Raw genomic sequence first — 27,007 nt, forward strand, 5'->3', positions numbered from 1 at the left:
TTTCACCCTGGGGTTTTTGCTAATCATATTGAAGTTCCACTTAAATGTGTCTATACATTAAATTTACATTCACTTTAAGGTCCCTTTACACTGCCAGAGTGATGTGAGAATCAGGCCCAAAGTGTCCATTGACAACTGTTTTCAGCAATTCCAAAATATGTTGTTCTTAAAGATGATCTTCAGGAGGCTTCATGAGGTAATGATTTGGCATTGTACATTTGCCATTTTTAAAGGACTTCTTCAAATCTTGAACTTGCATTAGGACTGTCGCATGTTTGCTTTTAAAAATATATTTTATACTTTGCAGACCTAACATGAACAAAAATATACAAAAAATGTCAAGGTGATGAACATTTTTGCAAGAACACCTAACATTTCATAGGTGCCTTTTTGTGTGTGTGCATAATATGGTGTGATCACAAAGTAAGCAAGGACTGTCATATTATAGCTCTCTCTTATGAAATAAGTGACCACACACATTCCCTACTTCAGTGATTCTTACTACTAAGAACTGGGAAAAAAATCAGTGGAATGCTTAAAAGCATCTGAGAGTTTATCTTGGCAGCATATAACGTGGAACACAAGTAGTTCTTTAAGTCGGGCATATTACACATTCTTTCTGGATTAGGGGATTCTACCCTCAATAATGTGTTGTGTCATGTGGTCCTTAAGAGCGGCAGCATCCAACTGCACCAGTCCACAGATCTGAAGTTACAAGCGATCTATTCTTCACTATACTTTACTATATTTTAAGGCAGGGGTCAGCAACCTTTCAGAAGTGGTGTGCCGAGTCTTCATTTATTCACTCTCTAATTTAAGGTTTTGCATGCCAGTAATATATTTTAACATTTTTAGAAGGTCTCTTTCTATAAGTCTATAATATATAACTAAACTAATGTTGTATGTTTAAGAAGCTTCATTTAAAATTGAATTAAAATGCAGAGCCCCCTGGACCGGTGGCCAGGACCTGGGCTGTGTGAGTGCCATTGAAAATCAGCTCGCGTGCCGCCTTCGGCACACATGCCATAGGTTGCCTACCCCTGTTTTAAGGGCATTGAAAAGGAGGATATCATCTGCTTTTTTTCTTTGTAAGGGATCTTTTCTTTACTGTATTTTACATGGGGCTTATAAAGAGTCTCTTTCAAGAAGAGACGACACCGCTACATAAATACCTTTTGAACCCTCTTCTCATTAGCATGACATATAAGGTCTAGCTTCTTATATTATAAAGGAAAAACAGAATAAATGACTTCACCGGAGCAAAAAGGACAGAGAAAAATATGAAGAAAATTGAATCTACTCTCATATCTCTTTGCTGTAAGGGTCCAGTTCCGCACCATTAAAGTGAGTGACAAAACACCTGTAAACTTCACTGGTTCAAAATCAAGCCTCAGTTGAGAGCATCTCTTCCCTTTTTTGTTTACAAAGAGCATTTTTATACACATAACTGTAGATTCATAAGGAGATTGCAAACTAAAGGATGCATCAACATAAACAGATCAGCAAACCTAAACAGGGAAATTACATCAATTCTCTGATTACATGACATGGATTCTTTTTACTGGGCTAATAGTGAATTGTATCTATTTTTCCTTTCTTGACTGTGCCCCTCCATGTCTTTATTAATACCTTAAACTCAACCCTTTTTACTTTTCTGCTCATGGTTTGGATTTTTTGTTTGTTTAATGTTATATAATTAAACTACATTGACCTTTAGCTCCTTTTCCTGTTTTCCCTATTTTGCATTGTTTTTGTTGGTACCTTGAGAAGAAAACCGTCAGACCCCTTTGATGATCAATTTCTTTCTCCAATTTCTTACACATTAAGTTTTCTTATTTTTTATTAGTCTGCCTTTTTCAAGTCTATTCTTCTTTCCTGCTGCTTTCATCCTTCCCCACGCTTAGTGTTATCACTCTGACATTTTGTGAGCACTGATGCCCAGCTATTACCTACACTTTCCAAGATCACAACCAGTTAATTCATGTTCATTTGCATTTGATCTAAAGTAGTGTCTACTTTCTCCTTCTATCCTTTCAAACAAAATGATGTTGATACCATTTGAGATGTATTGCAGGCCTTGAATTTTGCTATCCTACTTTTCAATTCAGATAGCTAGGTAAGTAAAGTCTCTCTTCCAACATCACTATCATTTCTTGGGTTGTGGGCACTGTTTATCTTTCTCCCTAGACATACTTTGTCCACCTCTTTTTTCTGATTTGTTGACTTTTATAGCTTACCCCCTTAGTGAATTCCCTTCCATTCCTTATCTTAACTCAGGCCTGGTCTACACTATGAGTTTAATTTGAATTTAGCAGCGTTAAATCGAACTAACCCTGCACACGTCCACACAACAAAGCCATTTATTTTGAAGTAAAGGGCTCTTAAAATCGATTTCTGTACTCCTCTCTGACGAGCGGAGTAGTGCCGAAATCGATATTGTCATTTTGAATTAGGGTTAGTGTGGCTGCAATTTGATGGTATTGGCCTCTGGGAGCTATCCCACAGTGCACCATTGTGACCGCTCTGGACAGCAATCTGAACTCGGATGCACTGGCCAGGTAGACAGGAAAAGCCCCGCGAACATTTGAATTTCATTTCCTGTTTGCCCAGCACAGGAGAGCACTGGTGACCACAGAGAGCTCATCAGCCCAGGTAACCATGCAGGCCAATAATCGAAAAAGAGCACCAGCATGGACTGTACGGGAGGTACTGGATCTGATCGCTATATGGGGAGAGGATTCAGTGCTAGCAGAACTTGGTTCAAAATGACGAAATGCCAAAACTTTTGAAAAAATCTCCAAGGGCATGATGGAGAGAGGCCACAATAGGGACTCAGAGCAGTGCCGCGTGAAAGTCAAGGAGCTCAGACAAGCCTATCAGAAAACAAAGGAGGCAAACGGTCGCTCTGGGTCAGAGCCACAGACATGCCGCTTCTAAGCTGAGCTGCATACAATTCTAGGGGAGGCCGCCACCACTACCCCACCTCTGACCGTGGATTCTGAGGCGGGGGTAATCTCATCAGCCACACCTGAGGATTCTGCGGACGGGGAAGAGGAGGAGGAGGAGGAGGAGGAGGAGCAGCTTGCGGAGAGCACACAGCACTCCGTTCTCCCCAACAGCCAGGATCATCTTCTCAGCCTGACTGAAGTACCCTCCCAACCCTCCCAAGCCAGTACCCAAGACCATGACCCCATGGAAGGGACCTCAGGTGAGTTTACCTTTTAAAATATAAGACATGGTTTAAAAGCAAGTGTTTTTTTAATGATTAATTTGCCCTGAGGACTTGGGATGCATTCGCGGCCAGTACAGCTACTGGAAAAGTCTGTTAACATGTCTGAGGATGGAGTGGAAATCCTCCAGGGACATCTCCATGAAGCTCTCCTGGAGGTACTCCAAAAGCCTTTGCAGAAGGTTTCCGGGCAGTGCAGCCTTATTCTGTCCTCCATGGTAGGACACTTGACCACGCCATGCTAGTAGCAAGTAATCTGGTATCATTGCATGACAAAGCCTGGCAGTGTATGGTCCCGGTGTTTGCTGGCATTCAAGCAACATCCATTCTTTATCTCGCTGTGTAATCCTCAGGAGAGTGATATCGCTCATGGTAACCTGGTTGAAATACGGGAATTTAATTAAGGGGACAGAGGTGGCCCTTCCTACTGGGCTGTTTGCCTGTGGCTGAAAAGAAATCCTTCCCTGTAGTAAGCCAAGCGCGGGGTGGGGGGGGATTGGCGCTAAGCTTTTCACGTGTGGCTAGCAGGGATCTTCCCTGATACCAGCCAAGCGGTGGGGGGAGGGATAAAGCGATCATCCCAAAGAATTGGATGGGGGGGGTTAGTTTGTTTTCTGCTGCTGAAGGTTAACAGGAAAACCGCAGCACTCAACAGGCTTTGGTTGGTATGGGAAAGGAGGATGCAGAAGCTGAAAGACAATGGCTTACCATGGCCGCAAGCAAATTCTGTTGCCCGGATCTGCGTCTGTGATCTCTAGCAGCAAAGCCACAGGCACTCAATATTAAGAGGCAAAATACGACCTTGTACTGAAATCACATGTAATGTAATGTGAATAGTGGTGTTCACCGTGAAAGAGTATAAGCATTGTTCTGTAAAATGTATCTTTTAAAAAAATTCTCTCCTTTTTTCCTTCCCTCCAGCAGCTGCAAATTTTTCAAGCCTCCCTCCTCCGTCCCGAAGGCTATCTCAGATAAGGCGTCGGAAAAAGAGGACACGAGACGAGATGTTCGTGGAAATCATGGAATCCACCTGCAATGAAAGAGCTCATCTGAATGAGTGGAAGGACACGGTTTCAAAGTATAGGAAAGATGCCAGTGAACGTGAGGACATGAGGGACCAACATGAGGACATGAGGGACCAACATGAGGAGAGACGCTCGAGATGAGAGGTGGCGGCAGGAAGATCAGAGGAGGCAGGATGCAACGCTGGGGCTGCTGCATGAGCAAACAGACATGCTCCGGCGTCTGGTGGAGCTTCAGGAACGGCAGCAGGATCACAGACTGGCGCTACAGCCCCTGTTCCACCCTCCCCCCTCCCCATGTTCCGTATCCTCCTCACCCAGACATGTAAGAACGCGGGGGGGGGGGGGGGGGAAGGCTCTGTGCACCCTCCCATTCCACCCCAGTGGACAGCCCAAGCGAAAGGCTGTCATTATTTTAACCTTTTTTTAGTGGACTTTTCCTTCCCTCCGATCCTCCTCCCAAACCCCACCCAGGCTATCTTGTCAGTTCTCTCCCTCTTTTTATAATCAATTAATAAAGAATACATGATTTTTAAACGATAGTGACTTTATTTCCTTTGAAAGCAAACTGTGATCGAAGGGGGAGGGTGGGTTGCCTACAGAGAATGAGTCAATAAAGGGGGTGGGTTTTCATCAAGGAGAAACAAACAGAACTTTCACACTGTAGCCTGGCCAGTCATTAAACTGATTTTCAAAGCTTCTCTGATGCGCTGCGCTTCCTGGTGTGCTCTTCTAATCGCCCTGCTGTCTGGCTGCACGTAATCAGCAGCCAGGAGATTTGCCTCAGCCTCCCACCCTGCCATAAAGGTCTCCCCCTTACTCTCACAGATTGTGGAGCACACAGCAAGCAGCAATAACAATGGGGATATTGGTTTGGCTGAGGTCTGAGCGAGTCAGTAAAGTGCGCCAGCAACCTTTCAAACGGCCAAATGCACATTCCACCACCATTCTGCACTTGCTCAGCCTGTAGTTGAACAGCTCCTGACTCCTGTCCAGGCTGCCTGTGTATGGCTTCATGAGCCATGGCATTAAGGGGTAGGCAGGGTCCCCAAGGATAACTATAGGCATTTCAACATCCCCAACGGTTATTTTCTGGTCCGGGAAGTAAGTCCCTTGCTGCAGCCATTTAAACAGAGTAGCGTTCCTGAAGACACGAGCGTCATGAACCCTTCCCGGCCAGCCCACATTGATGTTGATGAAATGTCCCCTGTGATCCACCAGTGCTTGCAGCACCATTGAAAAGTAACCCTTGCGGTTTATGTACTGGGTACCCTGGTGCTCCGGTGCCAAAATAGGGATATGGGTTCCATCTATCGCCCCACCACAGTTAGGGAATCCCATTGCAGCAAAGCCTCCACTATGGCCTGCACATTTCCCAGAGTCACTACCTTTCGTAGCAGCAGCTCAATGATTGCTTTGGCTACTTGCATGACAGCAACCCCCACAGTAGATTTGCCCACTCCAGATTGATTCCCGACTGACTGGTAGCTGTCCGGCGTTGCAAGCTTCCACAGGGCTATTGCCACTCGCTTCTCAACTGTGAGGGCTGCTGTCATCCTGGTATTCTGGCACTTCAGGGCAGGGGAAAGCAAGTCACAAAGTTCCATGAAAGTGCCCTTACGCATGCGAAAGTTTCGCAGCCACTGGGAATCGTCCCACAACTGCAACACTATGCACCCACCAGTCTGTGCTTTTTTCCCGGGCCCAGGATTGGCGTTCCATGGATAAAACCTGCCCCATCAACAACATGATCTCCAAAGCGCCGGGACCCACGGTTTGAGAGAATTCTGTGTCCATGTCCATATCACTCTCGTCGCCGCGCTACCGTCACCACCTCCTCCTTTCCTCGTTTTTCTGGTCCTGGTTCAGCATACACTGCACGATAATGCGCGAGGTGTTTACAATGTTCATGACTGCTGTCTTGAGCTGAGCGGGATCCATGCTTGCTGTGGTATGGCGTCTGCTGTGTTCACCCAGGAAAAAGGCGAGAAACGGTTGTCTGCCATTGCTTTCATGGAGGGAGGGGTGAGGCTGTACCCAGAACCACCTGCGACAATGTTTTTTGCCCCATCAGGCACTGGGATCTCAACCCAGAATTCCAATGGGCGGGGGAGACTGCGGGAACTATGGGATAGCTATGGGATAACTACCCACAGTGCAACGCTCCGGAAATCGACACTAACTCTGGTACATGGATGCACACCGCCGAATTAATGTGCTTAGTATGGCCGCATACATTCGACTTTATACAATCTATTTCCAAAATTCGAATTCTGTAAATTCGGATTAATCCCGTAGTGTAGACATACCCTCAGATACTTGCTATATTTTGACTAGGCAACAGAAGCCGTCTTTTCTTTCTCTGCCTCTGTGACACAAACTTTTCTTCTTGTAGATTTTCTAGCTCCTATCCCCCACACTTCTGTCCTCTAGTGTCCGTGCCTTGTTGTGGTGGGACAGCTTGCGTGCTCTAACGATCCCCAGACTCTGTATCGGCGGGGACTTTTTGCTCCTGGTAGGTTCAACCATGCCGGATTGGTCTGTGCGGGAGAGGCCAGACAAAACAGACACCCTGGTCCTCCAGGTTGGGTGTTAGGCAGAGGGCTAACAACCCTGTCCCGTAAAAAAACAAAGTATGTTACGGAAACAGTGACGGAGAAATCGACCATTATTGTGTGTGATGGCCTTCAGGAGTCAATGACCTGTATAACTGCCAGTAGTGAAAGCCGAAAAGAAGCCACTGGCATGAAAACTGAAGTTCTCAACACCAAGACAAAAACCAAACCTGTTTTTTGGAACGTATGGACAATGAATGAAGCAGGGAAGCTAGCTCAGGTCACAGCAGAGATGAGACGCTACAGCTTACACATCCTGGGTGTCGGCAAGAGCAGATGGATGGGATCATGAGGGTGTTGCCATCCTTTTGAAGAAGGGAGTGGAGCATTCCCTGCTTGAATGGAAATCCATCAGCAGCAGACTTATGAGAGCCAGACGGAAAGGGAAACATAATAATATCACCCTGATTCAGGGTTATGCGCTGACAAATGACAGTGATGAAGAAGTAAAGGACAAATTCTACCTTACACTACAGGCGGCGTTAGAGAGAGTACCAAACCATGACCTAACTATTGTCATGGGAGACCTGAATGCTAAGGTCGGTAAGGACAACACAAAACAACGAAAGAGCAATGGGAAGACATGGGTGTGGCACCATGAATGAAAACAGAGAAAGGCTTGTTGATTTCGGTAATATGAATGACCCAGTCATTGGCGGAACCCTATTTGAACATCATGAAATTCACAAGCTGACATGGTGTTCTCCAAATGGCAGAGATAAGAACCAGATTGACCATATCACGATCAATGGCAAATGACGATGCTCATTGACAGATGTGAAAGTGAGAAGGGGTGCAGATGTTGGCAGCGAACACCACCTTGTGACTGCCTCCATCAAGCTAAAACTGAGAAGTGTGGGTCCACCAAACAAGGGACATAGACGTTATGATATTGACAAGCTAAAGTCCCTTGAAATACAGAAAGCCTTCATTCTGCAGTTAAAGAACAGGATTCAAGCACTTGCAGACCTTGATGCAGAGGAGGGGAATGCAGATGAGGAGATCAACAAGAAGTGGGACAAAGTAACAGCAATTTATAAACAGAGCAGTGAAGCCTGTCTAGGCTACAGGCAGAAGAGAAGGAAGGAGTGGATTACACCCAGTACATGGATCGCCATAGAAACCAGACGAGCCCTGAAGAAAAAAGTTTTAGACACAAAATCCCAGAAGCTAAAGGACGAATACCACAAGCAGTATAGCAAGGCACACCGGGAAGTCAAACGCCTTGTGAGAGCAGACAAACAGCATTATATTGATAATCTGGCAACACAAGCAGAGGATGCAGCTGCTCGTAGTGAACAAGGAACCATCTACAAAATGACGCGGCTTATCAGTGGTAAACGGCAGACACCAACAAACACGCTCATCAGGAACAAACAAGGACATCTACTAACAACCGAAAAAGAACAAGAAATGCTCTGGACAGAGCATTTCAAAGAATTGCTGAACAGGAAGCCACCTAAGGAGGAAGCAAACATCCAGGAGGCAGAAGATCTTGATATCACCACAGGCACCCCAACTAAGGAAGAGATCATTCAAGCCATCAAATCCTTAAAAAATGGGAACGCTCCTGGCAAGGATAACTCAAATACAGAATTGTTCAAGGTAAATCCTAAACTAGCAGTATCTATCCTGGCCCCTCTATTTACAGCAGTCTGGGAAAGGGAAAAAGTGCCAGATGAGTGGACCAATGGGGTTATAGTGAAGATACCAAAGAAAGGAACTCTCAGTGACTGTAATAACTGGTGAGGTATCCCACTTTTATCTGTGCCAAGCTAAGTACTATATAAGATCATAGTCCAGTGTATATCAGAGGCAGCTGATAGCATTCTCAGAAAAGAGCAAGCTGGTTTTCAGAAAGGGTGTGGATGCACAGACCAGATCTTCGCTCTACGAAACATAATAGAACAGTACTTAGAATGGCAACGGCAACTCTACATACATTTCACAGACTTTGAGAAGGCTTTTGATAGCATTCACAGGACCAGCCTATGGCGCATTATGCGGGCATATGGAATTCCTTTCTGTATAATCAACGTAATCAAAAGCTTCTATTTCAACTTTACATGCAGTGTTGATCACAGTGAGCTCAGTTTGGAAGTCAAAACAGGAGTATGTCAGGGGTGTGTCATGTCTGCAATCCTCTTCAACATTGCCAATGACAGGGTAATGTGGCGTACAACAGAAGACAAGCCAAGAGACATTAAATGGACACTCTTCTCATTCCTTGAAGACCTAAACTTCGCAGATGATGTCGCTTTCCTATCACATACCCAACACCATATACAAGAAAAAACAATTTGACTCAACGCATTCAGCCAGTAAATTGGACAGAAAATCATGCGCGATAAGATAGATATCATGACCTTTAATATTGCCTCACTATCATTAGTACAGATAGAGGATTATGTTCTCACCAATGTAGAAACATTCACATACTTGGGCAGCACCATCAGCCAGGATGGTGGAACAAGCCAGGACATCCGGAACAAAATCAGTAAAGCCAGGAACACCTTCAGGAACTTAAATACAGTCTGGAAATCATCAAAATACAACACCAAACCCAAACTCAAGATTTATCAGAGCTATGTACTTTCAACACTACTTTATAGTGCAGAATGCTGGGGAATGAGAAAGTATGACATGTCCAAATTGTCTTCATTCCATACAACCTGCCTCAGAAAAATCGTCCTTATCTTTTGGCCCAGAACAATCTCAAACCAAGATCTATTGACACAGTGCAGCCAAGAGGATCTGAGTACCATCATTGCCAGGAGGCGTTGGAGATGGATTGGTCATGTGCTTCGGATGGAAACTGATTTCATCACCAGAGTAGGAATAAGCTGGACACCTGAAGGCAAGCGAAAATGAGGCTGCCCCAAAACAACATGGTGAAGAGCTGTGGAAGCCGAGCTGAAAAAAATGGGGAACAGCTGGGGAACCATTGAAAGACTTGCCTCATTTGCTCCAGAAGTTGAAAGGTGCTTCCATAACCCACTAGTGCAGATGCAGCCTACGGCAAGAAAAGCATTTTTTCTGTCAGTGGAAGACCACCACCGCCCCAAATTAAGTTAGCTACATAGACAAACATTCTTCATTGACACAGCTGCATCTATACTCTGGGTTAGGTCGGCATAACTGTGTCAGTCAGGGGTGGGTTTTTTCACACCCCTGACCAACATACCTATGTCAACCTAACTTATAAGTGTAGACCAAGCCTTAGATTCCTAGCTGGTTTTGCATGTGGCCTGTGTTTTGAGCAGTACCTCCTACTATCAAAGCTATCTATCTAAAGAAGCTTAATCACTTTTTATATTTATCCTGAATGAAACGCAGCTGTGTTACACCTACCATTTTACCAAGGTTTCATGCAACCCCCAGAACAACAATATGATCAGGTTTTACAATGGAACTTATGTCACACCCCAGTGTAGCCTTTGGACAGCAGCCAACACATAAAGAACATTTCTATCAGTGACTATCATAAATGCCTGTTGAAAATAGTAGGTGAAATCCATTTCTGTGAGATACAGGCAGCAAATTGGCAATCAATATTCTCAATCAATTCATGGCAGCCTATTACACAAAGGCTATAGACTCATCACCTAAGCACAGGATCTAAACATTTCTGCACACTTCATAGTTTATTAGTTTACTCTGTCCAAACCAAAGATAATTCTCCCTTTCTAAAATGTCATCCTGTTACCACTAAATCCCACACCAGCACAACAGCCAACATTCTGTTACTAAAAGCCTTATTATATTGCTAGAATTTTGCACCCTTTACATTAACTTCCAGTTTTGACAAGTGTTAATGGTGCAAAGGAAAAACCAAAAGCTTTTTTTAAAAACAAAAAACCAACAAATGTATCGAGTCCTAAGTGTTGTGGGGAGTGGGGAAGGTCTTCTAATTGTTTTGGGGCTTTTTTAAGCACATTATAAATGCAAGTCTTGTCACTAGTGTTCTTCCTGGAAGACACTATGTATTATTGAAGAACTAGTAAGATTATGACATCACCAGTACCAAGAAAGTGAAATCTAAATAACTGAGCGTGGAAGAGATTTTCTGTCAAATTGTATTTTGTTTGCTTTTTTTAAGGCAACTATTTAATCCAAAACCTGATTAAAAAGTTGGGAGAAAAGTTCTCATTGTTTAGAGTCGAAGCAGAAGGGTGCTGAACGAGGACTAACTAAGCTCCCGTTCCATTTCTCTGCTCCTCCAACAAGAAATCCAGCAAAACCAGCAAAGGCAAAAAACTTGATATTTTAAGGTAAAAAACAAACAGGAAAACCCCTGCCCTGCTTCATAAAGAAGAAAAAGAAGGGTGCAAACTGGGCCATTCACCTTTAAAAGAAAAAATTGTGCCTAAAAAAGGCCCTCTCATCAACGTTGCCATGTGGGTGATGAAATGGTCCAAAGGTTGCTATAGATAGCTAAAGGGCACAGGCAGAGGCAGATTAAGATTTATTGGGGCCCTGGGCACAAAACACCTGGGATCCCTCCACCCCATTAAAAACACAAATGTATCAAAATGCATTAATACAAAGACTCCATGCATGCCCTTAAAATTTCACATTTCTTTTAAAGAGATTACATGTTGGTGTCATTTTGATTCTGTGACATCTACTGAACTGAGAGTAGTTTAGGAAACTAATTACAGCCAGATTTTGCATATCATTCCCAGTAACATCAGTACATAGTAATGGAAAAAATGTGCTACAAGTAATATACTATAAATGTCTCTCTTTAATGTACCCATTACACTTACATTTTAATAATACCATCTATCACATTGTGTACCCAAAAATAAAAATACAAAACATGTCATAAGAATGTACATCTTTCCTCTTAAATGACTGTTCGCTTCTGGGTTTTGAGGGAGGAAAAAAATCATGTATAATATCATCAAAGTCCATTTGTCGAGCCGGTTCTGACTCAACTGCCATTAGAGACAAGGCATTCAGATGCCTTTGATGCACTGTTGATCTCAGTTCATTTTTTATCCTTGCCAGCTTGGAAACCGTACGTTCTCCTTCACAATTTGTAACTGGTAGGGTCATGAAAATTCTGAGAGCAATGTACGTATTAGGGAATGTTGATTGAAGGCCACTTTGCTTTAAAACTTGCAGCAAAGGGGCTGGAGATTTGTCAGGCTCATCCTGTACAAAGAATTTGAATTGTATGAGTCCATCAGGAAAATTTTGTTCCAAGTCATCAGGGTAAACTGCAGCAAGTTCAGCAGCATGCTTGTGAATGTCAGAAATGTCCAGCAAGTTGTTTTCAAATAGTACTCCAAAGTGGTCATTCAGCAACTTATAGGCATCCTGTCAGTGATGAAGAGAAGCTACGTAAAAAGTCTCAGTGCGAAACTTTTGACTTTCCTCAAGTAAAACCTCAGGTCCTCCTAATTCATCTGCTAACTGTTTTCATTTTCAGTAACAATTCAGATCAGTTTGATAATTCTGTGAAAGAGTCTTGCATGGGTTTGTAGCAGCATTTTCAAAAAACTTGAATTAATCTCATAGAGAAGTCACAAATAATTGTAGTGATTGCAGTAAGTGAACTGCTGTATTCAGGTTGATGTCACTTTTCTGTAACTGCAAGCTGGTCATTTTAAACTGTTGAAGAACGATGTCCCAAAATTGTGCCATAAAGGCTGTTTCCAAATGTTCCATTTTTCTCTGAAGGGAAGCCGCTTCCAGTTGGGTGTCAAGTTACTGGTTCATATCTTTTGACATGCTTTCTAGGGCATGCTGAATTGTATTATAGTTCTGACACGGGGCCCTTGTAGAATCTGTCCAACTGCTCTATCATGTGTCAGGACTTTTGACTGTCAAGAATGAGTGGCTCCTATCATCATGGAAAAACCTGTTTCCATTGATATGTAGAGGTTGAACAGAAAATATAAAGTGACTGCAGAAACCAGAAAAAATTAACTACATTTGAACAATGGTTGTTAATACTGTTGACTCCCACTAAATTTAAAGAATGAGCAGCACAAGGAATGTAGACAATAAGAGGGTTTAGTGGATTTAAATATGCCTGCAGATCATTATATCATCCCAACATATTGCTGACATTGTCATGTTTGTCCATGGCAATTAGGTGTGTCCAAACCCAAGCTGTTTGTCATTGCAAGTACACAATCAGCAAGGCTTGTACCTGTATAAGTCTCTAGCGGCTCAAATCCAATGAATCATTCTACAATTTGTCCCTCTGACTTGACAAATCTGCATACAAAAGTGAGCTGATCAACATGCAACATCAACTGTGTTGAATCCACAATAACTGAAAAATATTTGCTTGTTGAAGTTCTGCCACTATTTTGTGTTAACTTTCTGGCCCACCAAATCAATGAATTCTTCACAAGTAGTCAATGACAGATAAGAGGTACTGCCTTTTCCCTTCTATCCCAATTTAGCGATCCAATTTGATCCAAAAATGGATCAAATTGAGCAACTAACACCAAAATCCCCAAATAATTACCATTATGTGGTGAACCTAACAGCCTAAGGCTCTGGAAGGGAGTTTGGGTGGGGGGGAGGAGGTCTGGGGTACAGGCCTTGGGCTGGGGCTGGGGGTTTGGGGAGTAAGGCTCTGGGAGGGAATTTGGATGCAGAAGGGGTGAGAGGTTGGGCTCTGGGAGAGAGTTTGGGTGGGGCAGGAGGTCTGGGGTGCAGGCTCCAGGCTGGGGCAGAGGGTGAGGGGTGCAGGCTCTGGGAAGGAATTTGGGTGCTGGGTGAAGGCTCCGGACTGGGGCAGAGGGTGGGGGTGTAGGAGGAGGTGAGGGGTGCAGGCTCTGGGATGGAGTTTGGTTGTAAGCTCTGGGCTGGGGCAAGGGGTGGGGGTGAAGGGTGCAGGCTCTGGGAGGGAGTTTGGGATGGGAGGAGGTGCCGAGGGAGTGCAGGCTCTGGGAGGGAGTTTGGGGATGGGAGGAGGTGCCGAGGGAGTGCAGGCTCTGGGATGGAGTTTGGAGATGGGAGGAGGTGCAGAGGGAGGGAGTTTGGGGGCAGGAGGGGGTGTGGGAAAGGGGCAGGGGTGCAGGCTCTGGGAGGGGTGCAGTGCTTACCTGGGGTTCCCAGGCAGGGCAGACTGGAGGGCCTCCGTGCACTGCTACCCCCAGGCACTGCCCCCACAGCTTCCTATTGGCCACAGGGGTGCTTGGGGCAGGAGCAGCACACGTAGACACAGACCCACGCTGCCCTGGGGCCGCAGGGAGGGGCCAGCAGCCACGTGGAGCGAGCAGGCAGAAAGCCGCTCCGCTGCACTGCCGGTGGGGGCCCTGGGCTGTTTTAAATCTCCCAGGGTATGCACAGGGGGGTGAGCCTGGGGGCGGAAGGCAGAGCCGAGGGAGAGACCCGGCCTCAAACATTGCTGGAGCCAGGCCCTGGGCCAGAAATACTGTTTGAAAAGACACATTTCTGTTAAATGTTTCTGATATAATTAGTGAAAGAAAGGGATGGTGGGGGGTTTTCTTGGATTTTTTATTTTCTTAGGTTTATTGATGTAATGACATCCTCAATTGCATCTTCAAAGCATGCTCCACTCTCCTGCATCATGTGGGGACCTGGCCATGTTGGAGATGAGAGACAATTTTACCCTATTCTTCTTGGTGCAGTGCCAAAAATCTGTACATTTCTGAGAGCCTGGTGGATGGAATATCTAAAAAGCTATGAACCTTCATGGTTTGGGGCACGAGTCAACCTCCAACTGTTGCCCCCACTTGGGAACCCCATAATTGCACCTTCCTCAAATCAGGGCACAGCAGGGCAGCGGTCTGTGGAGCGAGGGGCTTGGGATGGGAAATCAGGCGACAGCAGGGTGGACAGTATTCCTCCCACCTTCCCTCGGCACTGTTACCCACCTCCAGAGATGGATTATGAGAGCACCCTTGACCCTCCACCTGCCCTGGGGCAGGGGCACGGGCTGCTCTTGGGCTCCCCAGTCCCTCACCCAGGGCAGGTGGAGGGCCTGGCTCCCCAGTTGCCCAGGCTCCCTAGGTGGCTCTTACCACAGCCAATGGCAGTGGTCCCCAAAGTGTGGGGTGTGCCCCCTAGGGGGGCAGAGAGGAATGTTCAGGTGTGTGTGGCAGGGCCCGAGTCAGCCCCCACAAGGGGGCTGAGGGAGCACTAGCCAGTCCTGCTCTGCCCCCAGCCCCACCCCCAGCCATGGTTTTACTCCTGGACACACTCCAGCCGCACCTCTGGCCCCGCTCCCGGCCACAACCCCACTCCCAGCTCCACTGCAGCCCCTGGCTTCCAGGAGGATGGGGGGAAAGGGCACAGACCAGGTAAGGGGGACACACAACCAAAAGTTTGGGGATCCCTGGCTGAGGGTTAATCATACCTTCCATTTTGGCTCTAGATATCCCAACTGTTTTGGCAAAACTGGGCATTTGTCTCATTTGCTCTTGCCAACGGATCACCAGTTTGCAAGGGCAAATTATACAAATGCCCATTTTTACCAAAAAGGGGTAGGGGAGGGGTGAGAGGCGGGGCTCAGTTCAGCCCTGTGTGTGGGACAACGGGGCTTGGGCGAGTGGCTCAGGCCAGCTCCAGGGGGTGGCAGTGAAAGGGAGAAGAGGCTTGTTCCAGCTCCATACGGGGGACGGGAGACGCAAACCTACCCACTCTACCACAGGCTCCATCACCTTCCAACTGGCTGGGGGCGGGGCCGCAGGCGGAAGGAGCAGCGGGGGCGTGGCCAGAGTGACAACGCTCCTGAGGGGGGCCCAAATTGGCCGGGCCCGGGCATTAACCCACCACTGGGCAAAGGCAACATTGGCCCATCTCCCCTAATTACCGCCCCGGCCTCCTCCCAGCCCTAGTGCCCCCTCCACACCCCTTTGGCCCCGACCCTGCCCGAACTATCCCAGCCAGGAGTCACGCCCGCGCCGCTCTTCCCTCTCTCCACCCAGCCACCCCCCCGCCCCCAGCCGCGCGCTCGCAGCCCCCGAGAGAGCCAGGGCCGCGCGCAGCAGCCCGCACCCACAAGCTCTCGCGAGGCCGCGGCGGCGCTGTTGCTGTGGTTCCCTCGGCTGGGGCGGCGCTAGCGTTGGCGCCGCGGCCCGGCCCGGATGTTGTTGTTTCTCCCCCTCCCCGGATAATGAAGGGCGCTTCCTGCCCCTGAGCCGCAACGACGCCGGCTCAGCCTCGCCGGTGGACCCCGGCCGCCTGCCCGCTCCTTATCCGGACACACAGCGCGGCCCGGCTATGGCGGATTTCGACGAGATCTACGAGGAGGAGGAGGACGAGGAGCGGGCGCTGGAGGAGCAGCTGCTGAAATACTCGCCCGACCCGGTGGTGGTGCGCGGCTCTGGCCATGTCACCGTGTAAGGGCCGCGCCGGGGGGAAGGGAGGGCGGTAGGCCGCGGGCACGCGATGGGGCCGGGGCGCGGGGGGGGAATGTGCGAGCCTGGGCTCCATGGGGGAGGGGGCAGAGTTGTGCCCCGTCCATCCCCTGCTCTGGGAGCTGGATCGGCCCTGGCGGTGCCCCGTGGGGTGTGATGCGATTGGCGGTGCCTGCTGTCTGCCAGCTCGTTGGAAAGGGCCTGGGGGAAAGCTCCGCTGCTGCAAGGAGCCAGGCTGCGAGTCTGGCTTTGAACTTCCAGCCCAGGTCGGGGGAGTGTAGCTCCTCCCTCCCTGTTGCCTCTTCGTAGCGAACCGTGGGGGCACCTGTGGCGTTTCCCCTGTGCCGCATCTTGCATTTTGTCACGTTGTAAAGCCCTCAGTACTGTTGGCTAGAAACCTTCACAGGCAGATCGTTTATTGAGACATTAAGGAAACAAAGCTGACCTGGGTTGTGATTAACAGAGGTATGTAAAGTATGAGATCCGCTGATGAGCTGTCAGGAAGTGGGACATTTGGTTGCTATTTTTTTTTACAAGTACATGACCTGTAGTTGTTTATGCTGCTGTTAGTCACTGTCTCAGCCTCCTCCTTTATCAAGCGTCAACGTTCTCTTGTGGTCTGAAAAGTCTTAGTAAATACAGTAAGAGCAGCCAACCAGTCTGACAAGCACACGCAAAACAATGTCATTAGCTTTTTGGCATGTGATGAGGGTGACCGACCCACTGTTGCTGTGGCTTCCTTTTTTTTTTTTTGGCCAGGTATCAGTGGGGATCTGGTGGTGACTAAAATAAAAGTGTATTTAAGTTTTCAATAATTTCACAGGCTAGGTTGTTTTCTGTGATCTATTCTATTAGGAACTCTATTTAAAACAAATCGCTTAGTGCTTATGAATGGTACTGCATATCCTTTAAAACTTAAAAAAAATCTGCAAAAGATAGAATAGGGGAAGCACAAGCTTCTTCATGTTGTATTCACTACTGAACTGGACTGGATTTGAGGCAGCAGCATAGAAGTTAAAGGCCCTGTATCCTATTAGCAGATGTGATGCAAAGCTATTCAAGATATTGGGGTTAACTTTTCATTAATATTGTTGTTAATGTCAGGGAAAGTATCAATGCAGAAATACATTGATTTGCTGGTGAGAAATCAGAAAGCATACATAAGGCCTAGGTGTTCTTTGGGAGAGATGTTAGGGGTGAGAAGATGTTGAAAGGAAGGGAATGATTTGTTTGTAGGTCAGTTTGAATACAGCTCTGGTTTGTACTTGTTACCATCCAATAGCATATGTGAAATAGTCCATTTCTAGTGGACAGCTGATCATATACTATATTAAAATCATAACTGTCATTGCTCACTAGTTGGCAACCTTTTCACTGTTCTTATTAAAAAGGCAAAGAACTAAAGGAAATTAAGACACTTCTCTTTTCAGTTCCTTGATTGTGGGTCCTGTGGTCCAAGATCAAGGCACATTGGTGGGAAAGCATGGAAAAGCCTTCACACTTGTGGCTCATAGAAGGGATTTGGCTCTGGGCTGCCAGTCCTGCCAACTATTCATGTGAATTGTTTTAATAAAAAAAAATCTCCTAATCTCTAATACACCTCTACCTCGATATAACGCTGTCCTCGGGAGCCAAAAAATCTTACCGCATTATAGGTGAAACCGCGTTATATTGAACTTGCTTTGATCCACCAGAGTGCGCAGCCCCGCCCCCCCGGAGCACTGCTTTATCGCGTTATATCCGAATATGTGTTATATCGGGTCGCGTTATATTGGGGTAGAGTGTACTTGATCTTTTGGGTGGCCAAAAGAGTGCCTATTTTGAGTGGTCTTCATCTGGTTTGTATATCCCACCCAGTATTAAATATGCTCTGAATGTCCTCAGCTGCCCATTTTCCCTCTCTTCACCCTAAATGACATCTATTTAATGTAATTCCGTGACATCAGAGAAGACTGAAAATTCTTATTGGAGTCTTTCACCTCTTTCCTTCTAATGAAATTGCAACCCGTTTGTAATTCCTACTTCTGTATCATTGTGTTTCCTTAAATGAGGACTTTGACACTAGAGAGACATTTCAAACGTATTTGGGATAAGATATAAAAGCTATTTTTCATTTAGATTTTTGTTATGCAAAGCATTCTTCTTCCTTGATTTACAGAAACATGCATTTTAGAGATCTGGAAAATTTTATCACAGATCTAGCAAGCAAAAGGAATATTTATGGTGGTCTCACTGATTCTGCAGTTTAAAACAGTTGCTGATTGTGTTTGTATTTAAATAAAGGCTTCCTCCTTCATAGTCTATTGTCTTATCCTTTCTGATCTTGCATTGGAGTCATAATGTTGAATTTGTATTATCAGTCATTTTCATGACTACAGATTAATGTCACAAAGACAGAATTATTACTTGACCATCATGCACCAGGAGGAGAAAATGGGTTATGTGTGAGAGAGTCCTTAGTTAAAACTGTTTTAAAAAATAACAAAGGGAATGCAGGTGAATACCCCTGCATTAAACTTTTTATTTGCACAGTAATCAATTTAGTTTTTGTCAAGGTCCAAATTTCTTGGTCAAAATATAGTCAAGGTCCAGACTCCAGAGGAAATGTTGTTGTTATTTTTGTATTAAATCAATAAAAAGATTTTGTCATCAAAAGTGTGTCTGGTGGTCCAGATTTGGCCCGCGGTTCACCTATTGACTATCCCTGGTTTAATGTCTAAAGACCATTTTCCAAGTTTGCTTTCTGAACAGAGTTCTCCTTTAAAACAAACTAGAACTATATGCAGAATGGCCCAAATAGAGTAAGAGGTTAAAGTCTCTTGTTATTTAAAAACTTCTCTCCCCTCCCGCCCCCATTTATTTCAGATCTACAACTTTCAGACCACCAGATTCTAGTTGGTATGGTACCATAGTAAGTGCGCTGCTGGTAACACTCCTACTATTTCATCCTACTACTAAGCATCCCTCATTTTTAAATATTACACGTTTCTCTAAAGTTCTAATATCTTTAAACTTGACAAACCATAAAAAGTGATTTAAATCAGGGAGTCAACTATTAAAGTACTTACTTTTATATCTGTAGGTCAGCTCCAGTTTTTAGTGGGTGATAGGGATGACATTGCTAGCAAAATATGCATGCTAGAGTGTCTCACCAACTAACAGCTGGTGTTCTCTGTTGGGTATGAAAACTATGTACCTGGGGAAAAAAAGGAGAAAAAGTTATGTATTCATTGACAAATTTGCTCAGTGTTCCTATTCTTTGATAATTTGAGGCATTTATAAAGCTCAAAGCTTATACGGTATAAAATTGTTTGATTTTTTGTAAAATATGTGTTTTCAGGTTGTCTTTAAATTAATGGATTTCAGATTATTTGCCTATTATACAGTGTATTTGAAATTGATGTATATATCAGTAACAACGTATAGAAGGTCAGATGTATTAATTAAAAATGTGATTTAAATCAGTGAAAAAGCTTGATTTTTAAACTTACTTTTGTGTTTCCAAAAGAGAGGTTGGTTTTCATCTGTTGACAAGAGTCAAAACATTTTCATTATCTATTTCATAGAATCATAGAACTGGAAGGGACCTTGAGAGGTCATCCAGTTCAGTCCCCTGCACTCAAGGCAGGACTAAGTATTATCTAGACCATCCCTGACAGATATTTGTCCAACCTGCTCTTAAAAATCCCCAGTGATGGAGGTTCCACAACCTCCCTAGGTACTTTATTCCAGTGCTTAACCACTCTGACAGGAAATTTTTCCTAATGTCCAACCTAAACCGCCCTTGCTGCAATTTAAGCCCATTGCTTCTTGGCCTATCCTCAGAGGTTAAGAACAACCATTTTTCTCCCTCCTCCTTGTAACAACCTTTTATGTACTTTAAAACTGTTATCATTTCCCCTCTCAGTCTTCTCTTCTCCAGACTAAACAAACCCAATTTTTTCAATCTTCCCTCATCGGTCATGTTTTCTAGACCTTTAATCGTTTTTGTTGTTCTTCTCTGGACTTCCTCCAATTTGTCCACATCTTTCCTGAAATGTGACGCCCAGAACTGGACACAGTACTCCAGCTGAGGCCCAATCAACACGGAGTAGAGCCGAAGAATTATTTCTCGTGTCTTGCTTACAATACTCCTGCTAATATATCCCAGAATGATGTTTGCTTTTTTTGCAACGGTGTTATACAGTTGACACACATTTAGCTTGTGATCCACTATGACCCCCCAAATCCCTTTCCGCAGTATTCCTACCTAGGCAGTCATTTCCCATTTTGTATGTGTGCAACTGATTGTTCCGACCTAAGTGGAGTACTTCGCATTTGTCCTTATTGAATTTCATTCTGTTTACTTCAGACCATTTCTCCAGTTTGTCCAGATCATTTTGAATTTTAATCTATCCTTCAAAGCACTTGCCACCCCTCCCAGCTTGGTATCGTCTGCCAACTTTATAAATGTACTCTCTATGCCATTATCTAAATCATTGATGAAGATATTGAACATAACTGGACCCAGAACTGATCCCTGTGGGACCCCACTCGTTATGCCCTTCCAGCATGACTGTGAACCACTGATAACTACTCTCTGGGAACGATTTTCCAACCATTTATGCACCCACCTTATAGTAGCTCCATCTAGGTTGTATTTCCCTATTTTGTTTATGAGACGGTCATGGGAGACAGTGTCAAAAGCCTTACTAAAGTCAAGATATACCACATCTATCGCTTTCCCCCCCCCATCTACAAGGCTTGTTACCCTGTCAAAGAAGGCTCTCAGGTTGCTTTGACGTGATTTGTTCTTGACAAATCCATGCTGACTGTTATTCATAACCTTATTATCTTCTAGGTGTTTGCAAATTGCTTAATTATTTGTTCCCTTATCTTTTCGGGCACAGAAGTTAAGATGACTGGTCTGTAATTCCCCGGGTTGCCCTTATTTCCCTTTTTATAGATGGGCACTATATTTGCCCTTTTCCAGTCTTCTGGAATGTCTTGCGTCTTCCATGGCTTTTCAGAGATAATTGCTAATGGCTCAGATATCTCCGCAGTCAGCTCCCTGAGTATTCTAGGATGCATTTCATCAGGCCCTGGTGATTTGAAGATGTATTGGAAGTGTAGGCTTATTTCCCCCAAGGCCTCAATCCTGCCAAAAAAAATTGCAGAACCTAATTTATTTTCTGTGAGTCTCTACATTGGTCTCAGGGGTCACCTGCATGCTTCTCTTGGCAAGACTGGGACCTAAAAGGTGAGAGTTTGTCTGATAATGCATACATGCCTTGTACAAGCAGTGTCTTGTTTTAATCAATAAATTATATTTCTTCATAGACTGTTAGTAAAAAAAGGGGAATTATATACTCCTCTACCCTGATATAATGCGACCCGATATAACACGAATTCGGATATAACGCGGTAAAGCAGCGCTCCGGGGGGGGGCTGAGCACTCCGGCGGATCAAAGCAAATTCGATATAACGCAGTTTCACCTATAACGCAGTAACATTTTTTGGCTCCCGAGGACATCGTTATTTCTGGGTAGAGGTGTATTTCTCATTTTCTTGAGAGTAACTTATTCATCAAACTATTGCATATTTCCATCCCATAACATATTTGGGAATACACCCAAACAACCTTAACTCTGCCCTATGATGCCAGGCAATAACCATTTAGCAATAATTAATGCAGTTTAATGATGTGGTCCCAGATTAACTGGAATTTATTTAAAAAGACACCTTAAGATTGTTGCAGAAGTGGGGGTTCATATTTCCCCCCACCATATCACTACAGGGTACTGTTAAGACTACTTAAGTTCCTTATTTTCATATTTCCATACCCTAATATGTTTGGGTTTCTTTTAAGTTTAACTTTAATTCTGAATTTCTTGGGTATTTAATGCTTGTTTTTTAGATAAATATAATATCCTTGTTGCATTTAACCTTAAGTTACTGATACACATGCTCCACTTCAACTCAGTTTTAAAGTAGGTTTATTTTTCCCTCTGGAAATGTTTTATGATTTTTTTTAATTAAAATTTTTACACATGAACATGAACCAAAAAAACCCTTAAAATTTTGCTACAAGGTGATATTTCTAACAATTTGAAAGATGTGTAGTTTTCACCTTCAATAAAAGTTGAAATATTTTTTTTAATGAGGGCCAGATTCAGCAGTACATTCAGTCAGCTTTGCACGCAACAACATTCAAAGTTTACTAGCCAGTTAAATTGGGTTTACAGCTGCTTTGCAAAGCAACTGGTGTGTACAGGTGAATGTGCTCCTTATTCTATTGTCTTCTTGGTTTATCTTCTGGGATTCAGGGTAACTTTAAAAAAAAAAAGTGAGAATTTAACAGGTAAATTTCCAGGATATGAAACTGTTGAATGTGACTGTAGGGGTTGAAAAGAAATAAATATTTACTTGAAAAAAATTAAGCAGTGAAAACATGGAAGCACACTGGGTAGCAAGGAGGCATGAGGTGGGAAGAGAGCAAGACTGTGTGTGAATTATAGAGGGATTGTGATGGGGGATTATGAGGAAATTGAAGGGAGGAAACATTCAGTGAGGGATTTCAGCAGAGGAGCAGGACACAGGGATTCAGGGGCAACGTTGAGAGTAGTGAGGACTAGCCAGGTATGTACATGCTCATGGTGGGGCCTCTTCCCCACCGCATCCCAGGCAGATTCTTCCTCATTACTGTGAGTAACCAGCACTGACCCTAGGGTAATGTGAGTCTTGTGCTGAGGCAGGGCTAGGGCCCCATCACTGGACCAGCCCCTTGGGCCACCTCCCGGTGCGCTGTCGTTTCATGCTCTTTGTATTTATTTTTTGTTTTATTTCATCCTGTGATTACACTAGAGTTTAGTATGGGGCACCCATTGAATCGGGAGGGTACTTCCACCATTATCAGAATGTGAGGTGGTTAGGGGAACAGAGCATGGGTGGGAGCAGAGGGGGAAGCAGGGATGTGTGTGGACCTGCAGGGATGTAGGCTGTGTCTATTTAGGCAGGACGGAGCACCACCTGTTGATAAGGTTACCAGGCATGTCTCATTTTAAGACCCTGTTCTCAGTTGCTCATAAGTTTTCCAGGCTTTAAGCGTTTGGGATGATTTTTTCCATACTGGATGTTTGCCTTAGGTCAATTTTTTTTTTTTTTTTTTTTTTGAAAAGTTCAGCCAAAATGCTTCTGCCTTTCCAAGAATGAGGGCTGGGGGGAAATACACTGTTTTGCCAATGTTAAAATTCTGCCAACCTTTTCTTTTAAAAGCTCTAGTCCCCCTGCTGTAATTTGGAGCAGGGGCTTGAAATTTGGAAGGCAGGTGACCTTTGTGTCAGGGATGTGCTTTGTACCATCCCTGTAAAAAATTGGCCAGTGTATAAATTTTTAATAAATCTTAATTCACATAGTCACAGTAGAGACTTGTTATAGATCACAGCTAAATTCTCCTGAAGATTACATTTTCACGGGGCTGAGCAGGACTTCACTGCATTTGCAGTTCTGAGCTGCTCTGGGCCATGGTGCATTTGGGCACCTGAACTGAGAGCAGGGAAACTGTCCCTCCTGTGCTCTCAATGCTCTCCCTGCTGGAACCAGACAGTGCACGTGAGGAAGTTGCCTTATTTGAATGTCAAGAGGACAAGAACTGTACCTGGGTGGAGGAGTATATTGGGACAAGGAACCTGGAGGTGGGACTGGAGACTGGAAAACAAGGGAAGGGAAACAGGGACATGAAATTGGGGGATGGGAGAATGGGACTGGCTCGGCAAGGAGACGGACAGGGAGTCAAGGAGGGAAATAGGGAGTGGGGACTGGCAGCAAGTAAGGAGGAGGAGACTGAGATTGATTGAAGATCAGAGTAGAAGACTGAAACTGGCCTGGCAAGGATATTGGAACTAGGACTCAGTGGGGTGGGGTGAGGGGATGCTGATCTGAGCTACAGTGCTGGGGGAGAAATGAGATTGCTGCACAAGGAAACAGGGACAATGAGCCTGGAGGTGGGGGAACACTGAGATTGGACGAGGAGCCTGGGGAGGGAGATTGAGACTGGAGCCAGTTGGGATGGAGAATATGGAGGCTGAACATACAATTTGGACAAGGAAAATTGGGGTTGGGTGGGAAAGGAGTCTGGGGATAAGGAGTGGCAGGCGGAGGGGATGTGGAATAGCTGGGCAAGGAGACTGCGACTGAGATGAAGAGTCAGGATTGAGACTGGCGCAGAGAATTAGACTGGGACAAAGAAATAAAGGTGGAAAAGAGACAGGACTGGGACAGGAACAGGTTGGAGAGGATGGAGTCGAAAGGATCAAGCTTAGGAGAAATTGGCCAAAGAGTATGCGACCACTAGAGCCTGGAATGGAATGCAAGATTCCCGAGTTTCACCATTCCTCTGCTGTCAACAACTGTTTGTAAATCCCACTAGCAAAGTGGGTGTCTTATCCACCTTTAGTGTTGGGAATTTAGAGGATAACTTATTACTGCTATCATTTACTCAGTTTGCTCACGTAGCAGAGAGCTGTACAGTGGAGTAAAGGTTCCAAACCTGTTGAAGGCAATATGATGCCACATGATGGAATTTCTGGTCTTACAGTTTGCTTTTTAAAAACTTAGGAAATTACACAGAAAAATAACTACATTTAAAGAACATTAAGGTTGCAATGTCGAGTGCTCAGAAGTTAGGAAATGCAGAATTAGTGTTGCCCTTCTAATGTTAATTCCCTCCCCCTTGTGCATATGCACTATGATACGGTCTCTAATTACATGATCACATACCATTTTTTCCACAGAACCCAGCCTCACTCAGTGCAGATGATGGAAGGTGCTCATCAAATGAGCTGCTATTCCATATTTTGTTTTCCCATTGTTCAGTGTGTGGCCATTGTTGTATTGAGGTCAATGTAGGAACACAACCTAACAGTTTTACTACCAGTGGTTCTAAGGCTACAAGCTAAGATCCCTACTCCTAGGGGAGCATATCATACAGGAGGCTTTGGATTTCATTATGTAGTTAGATTATGGTAGGGGAGAGAATCAAGATTACATCTGAGATTCAGAAAGTTCTTCCTTCTTGTAGAATGTCAAGTATTTCAGTGCTTAGTAATGATAGGTACCATCTTGTTGTTTTGTGTTTGTACAGCACCTTGCACAGTAAGGTCTTGATCCATGACTAGGGCTCCTACGTACTATAGTAATACAAATAATAAATAAATTGAGAACAGATTGATGGAATTCAGAATACTGTTTCAGAGTTTTATTTTTAATCTTTGAGACTGAAAACGTAGTTTAGAGGATCTTTTCCTTTTATATGTTTCTTAACATAGGTGCTAAAAAGGAATCACTATGCAGCCCCTTTCAGGATGGATTATTTAAAAAAAGAAGAAGTCAGTTTAAATGGGATATTTTAATTTTTAAAAATACATTAAATTTGTTGTAAAATTAACTTTAAGGTTAAACTCACTAATTTATAATTACTTAAATAAATTGAGAATGATAGCTTAGCGAGTTGAAGTGGATTGATATTTTGTAGTATCTACGGTAGATGTAAAAAGACCATTTTCAAAATTTGTATGATGTTTATTTTAATTGAGAAACTGATCAGTATGGAGAAAGCAGGAAAACTAGTTTTTCCTTGCCAATCAATACACAAAAACAGATCTCTCAATGCCAGTTTCTCTGTTGTTTATATAATCAGTTTACCGAAACTTGGTTTTTCTTTTGTTTTGTTTGGTTTTTATGATCTACTACATCAGAAAGTTTGAGTACAATGAAGTGTTTTGTTTTCAACTGCAGCTAATGAAAACAATATTCTGAGGAAGGCAAAGTCAACTAGTAATCTGTACTGACATGAATGCAGTTTAGTTATAGTTATTTTGTTATAGATGAAAAGTATTAACCAGTTAAAAACAAAAACAAAAAAACCACAGGCATGTGACAATGCAAGAGTGTGGAGTATCTTGTTCAATAATTTAACTCTAATCAAAGCAAGAAATTTTTAATGATAGTTGTACCTTTCTTGTTTAATTATGATAATAAAGCTTATGTTACAGAGCACCAGTCGTGGCTCTAGTTAAGGTTGAATTTAGTTTTGCACTTAAAGGATGTATTCATAGCTTTCGGATGAATACACGATATCCTCCCTAAAATCACAGCACTTACTCTTCAGATACCAAATACATTTTCAAGTACATCAATTTATTTGAGTTAAAATTAATTAAAAATGGATCCTTTAGGAAATTTAACATTCTGTATTAAATTGTTTTTGTCCCAAATACTTTAACAGAAGAAAGACTCTTCAAACTTATATAGTTAAAACTCAACAAACACTTGTGCATAGACTACAATTGATTAAATTAGATACCAATCAAAGTAGATTAAAGAAAAATCAATTAAAAATAAAAATCCAATTTTGAAATCAGATTTTTAAAATTAAATTTAAAAAAAAATAAACCTATTTAATTTAAATATGAAGTTATGACAATCTAAGGCATCAGTTCACTATAATCTACTGTAATCACTTAAATTAAATTTAAAAAATATTCAAACAGTACATTTTCTGCCAATGTTTTAAACAAAGTCAAACCACTGAACTAAAGAAAGTCAAAGTCAGTGGCTAAGAACTTGAAACCAGAGTTTGTTGAAGGGCTAACCCATTTCTGTTTCTGCAGCTAGTTCAGTTCAATGACTAGTTCATTCAAACTTGAAAAACTGATTGGGAATGAAAAAGGAAAGGTTGATTTCTTCTACCAATCTATGAATAAAAATGATGTGTGAGAGGATGGGGTCTACTAGATCTATAATCTTGTAGGT

At 43.8% G+C, this 27,007-nt stretch overlaps 1 protein-coding gene and 1 long non-coding RNA gene across 3 annotated transcripts in view; one reads left to right on the forward strand and one right to left on the reverse strand.

Annotated features, from left to right (window-relative positions):
• Positions 1–3,300: 3,300 nt before the first annotated feature.
• LOC135983978 (uncharacterized) lies at positions 3,301–15,728 on the reverse strand. The gene is made up of 3 exons (XR_010601866.1): positions 15,494–15,728; positions 3,938–4,259; positions 3,301–3,606 (listed from the first exon to the last, which is right to left on the reverse strand). It is a non-coding gene; the product is annotated as an uncharacterized LOC135983978 (long non-coding RNA).
• A 68-nt stretch (positions 15,729–15,796) lies between these two features.
• CHIC2 (cysteine rich hydrophobic domain 2) overlaps positions 15,797–27,007 on the forward strand; it is a 45,422-nt gene continuing 34,211 nt past the window's right edge. Inside the window, exon 1 of one of the 2 annotated variants that reach the window (XR_010601865.1) lies at positions 15,797–16,198. Coding sequence is in view for 1 of the 2 variants with exons in the window: in XM_008163751.4 (XP_008161973.1) it covers positions 16,080–16,198 (119 nt within the window). In the remaining variant the exon portion in view is untranslated. The remainder of the gene's footprint in view (positions 16,199–27,007) is intronic. The other variant, XM_008163751.4, reaches the window with a different exon arrangement.

The sequence above is a fragment of the Chrysemys picta genome, chromosome 5, assembly GCF_011386835.1.
Source record: "Chrysemys picta bellii isolate R12L10 chromosome 5, ASM1138683v2, whole genome shotgun sequence".
Classification (NCBI taxonomy): Eukaryota; Metazoa; Chordata; order Testudines; family Emydidae; genus Chrysemys; species Chrysemys picta.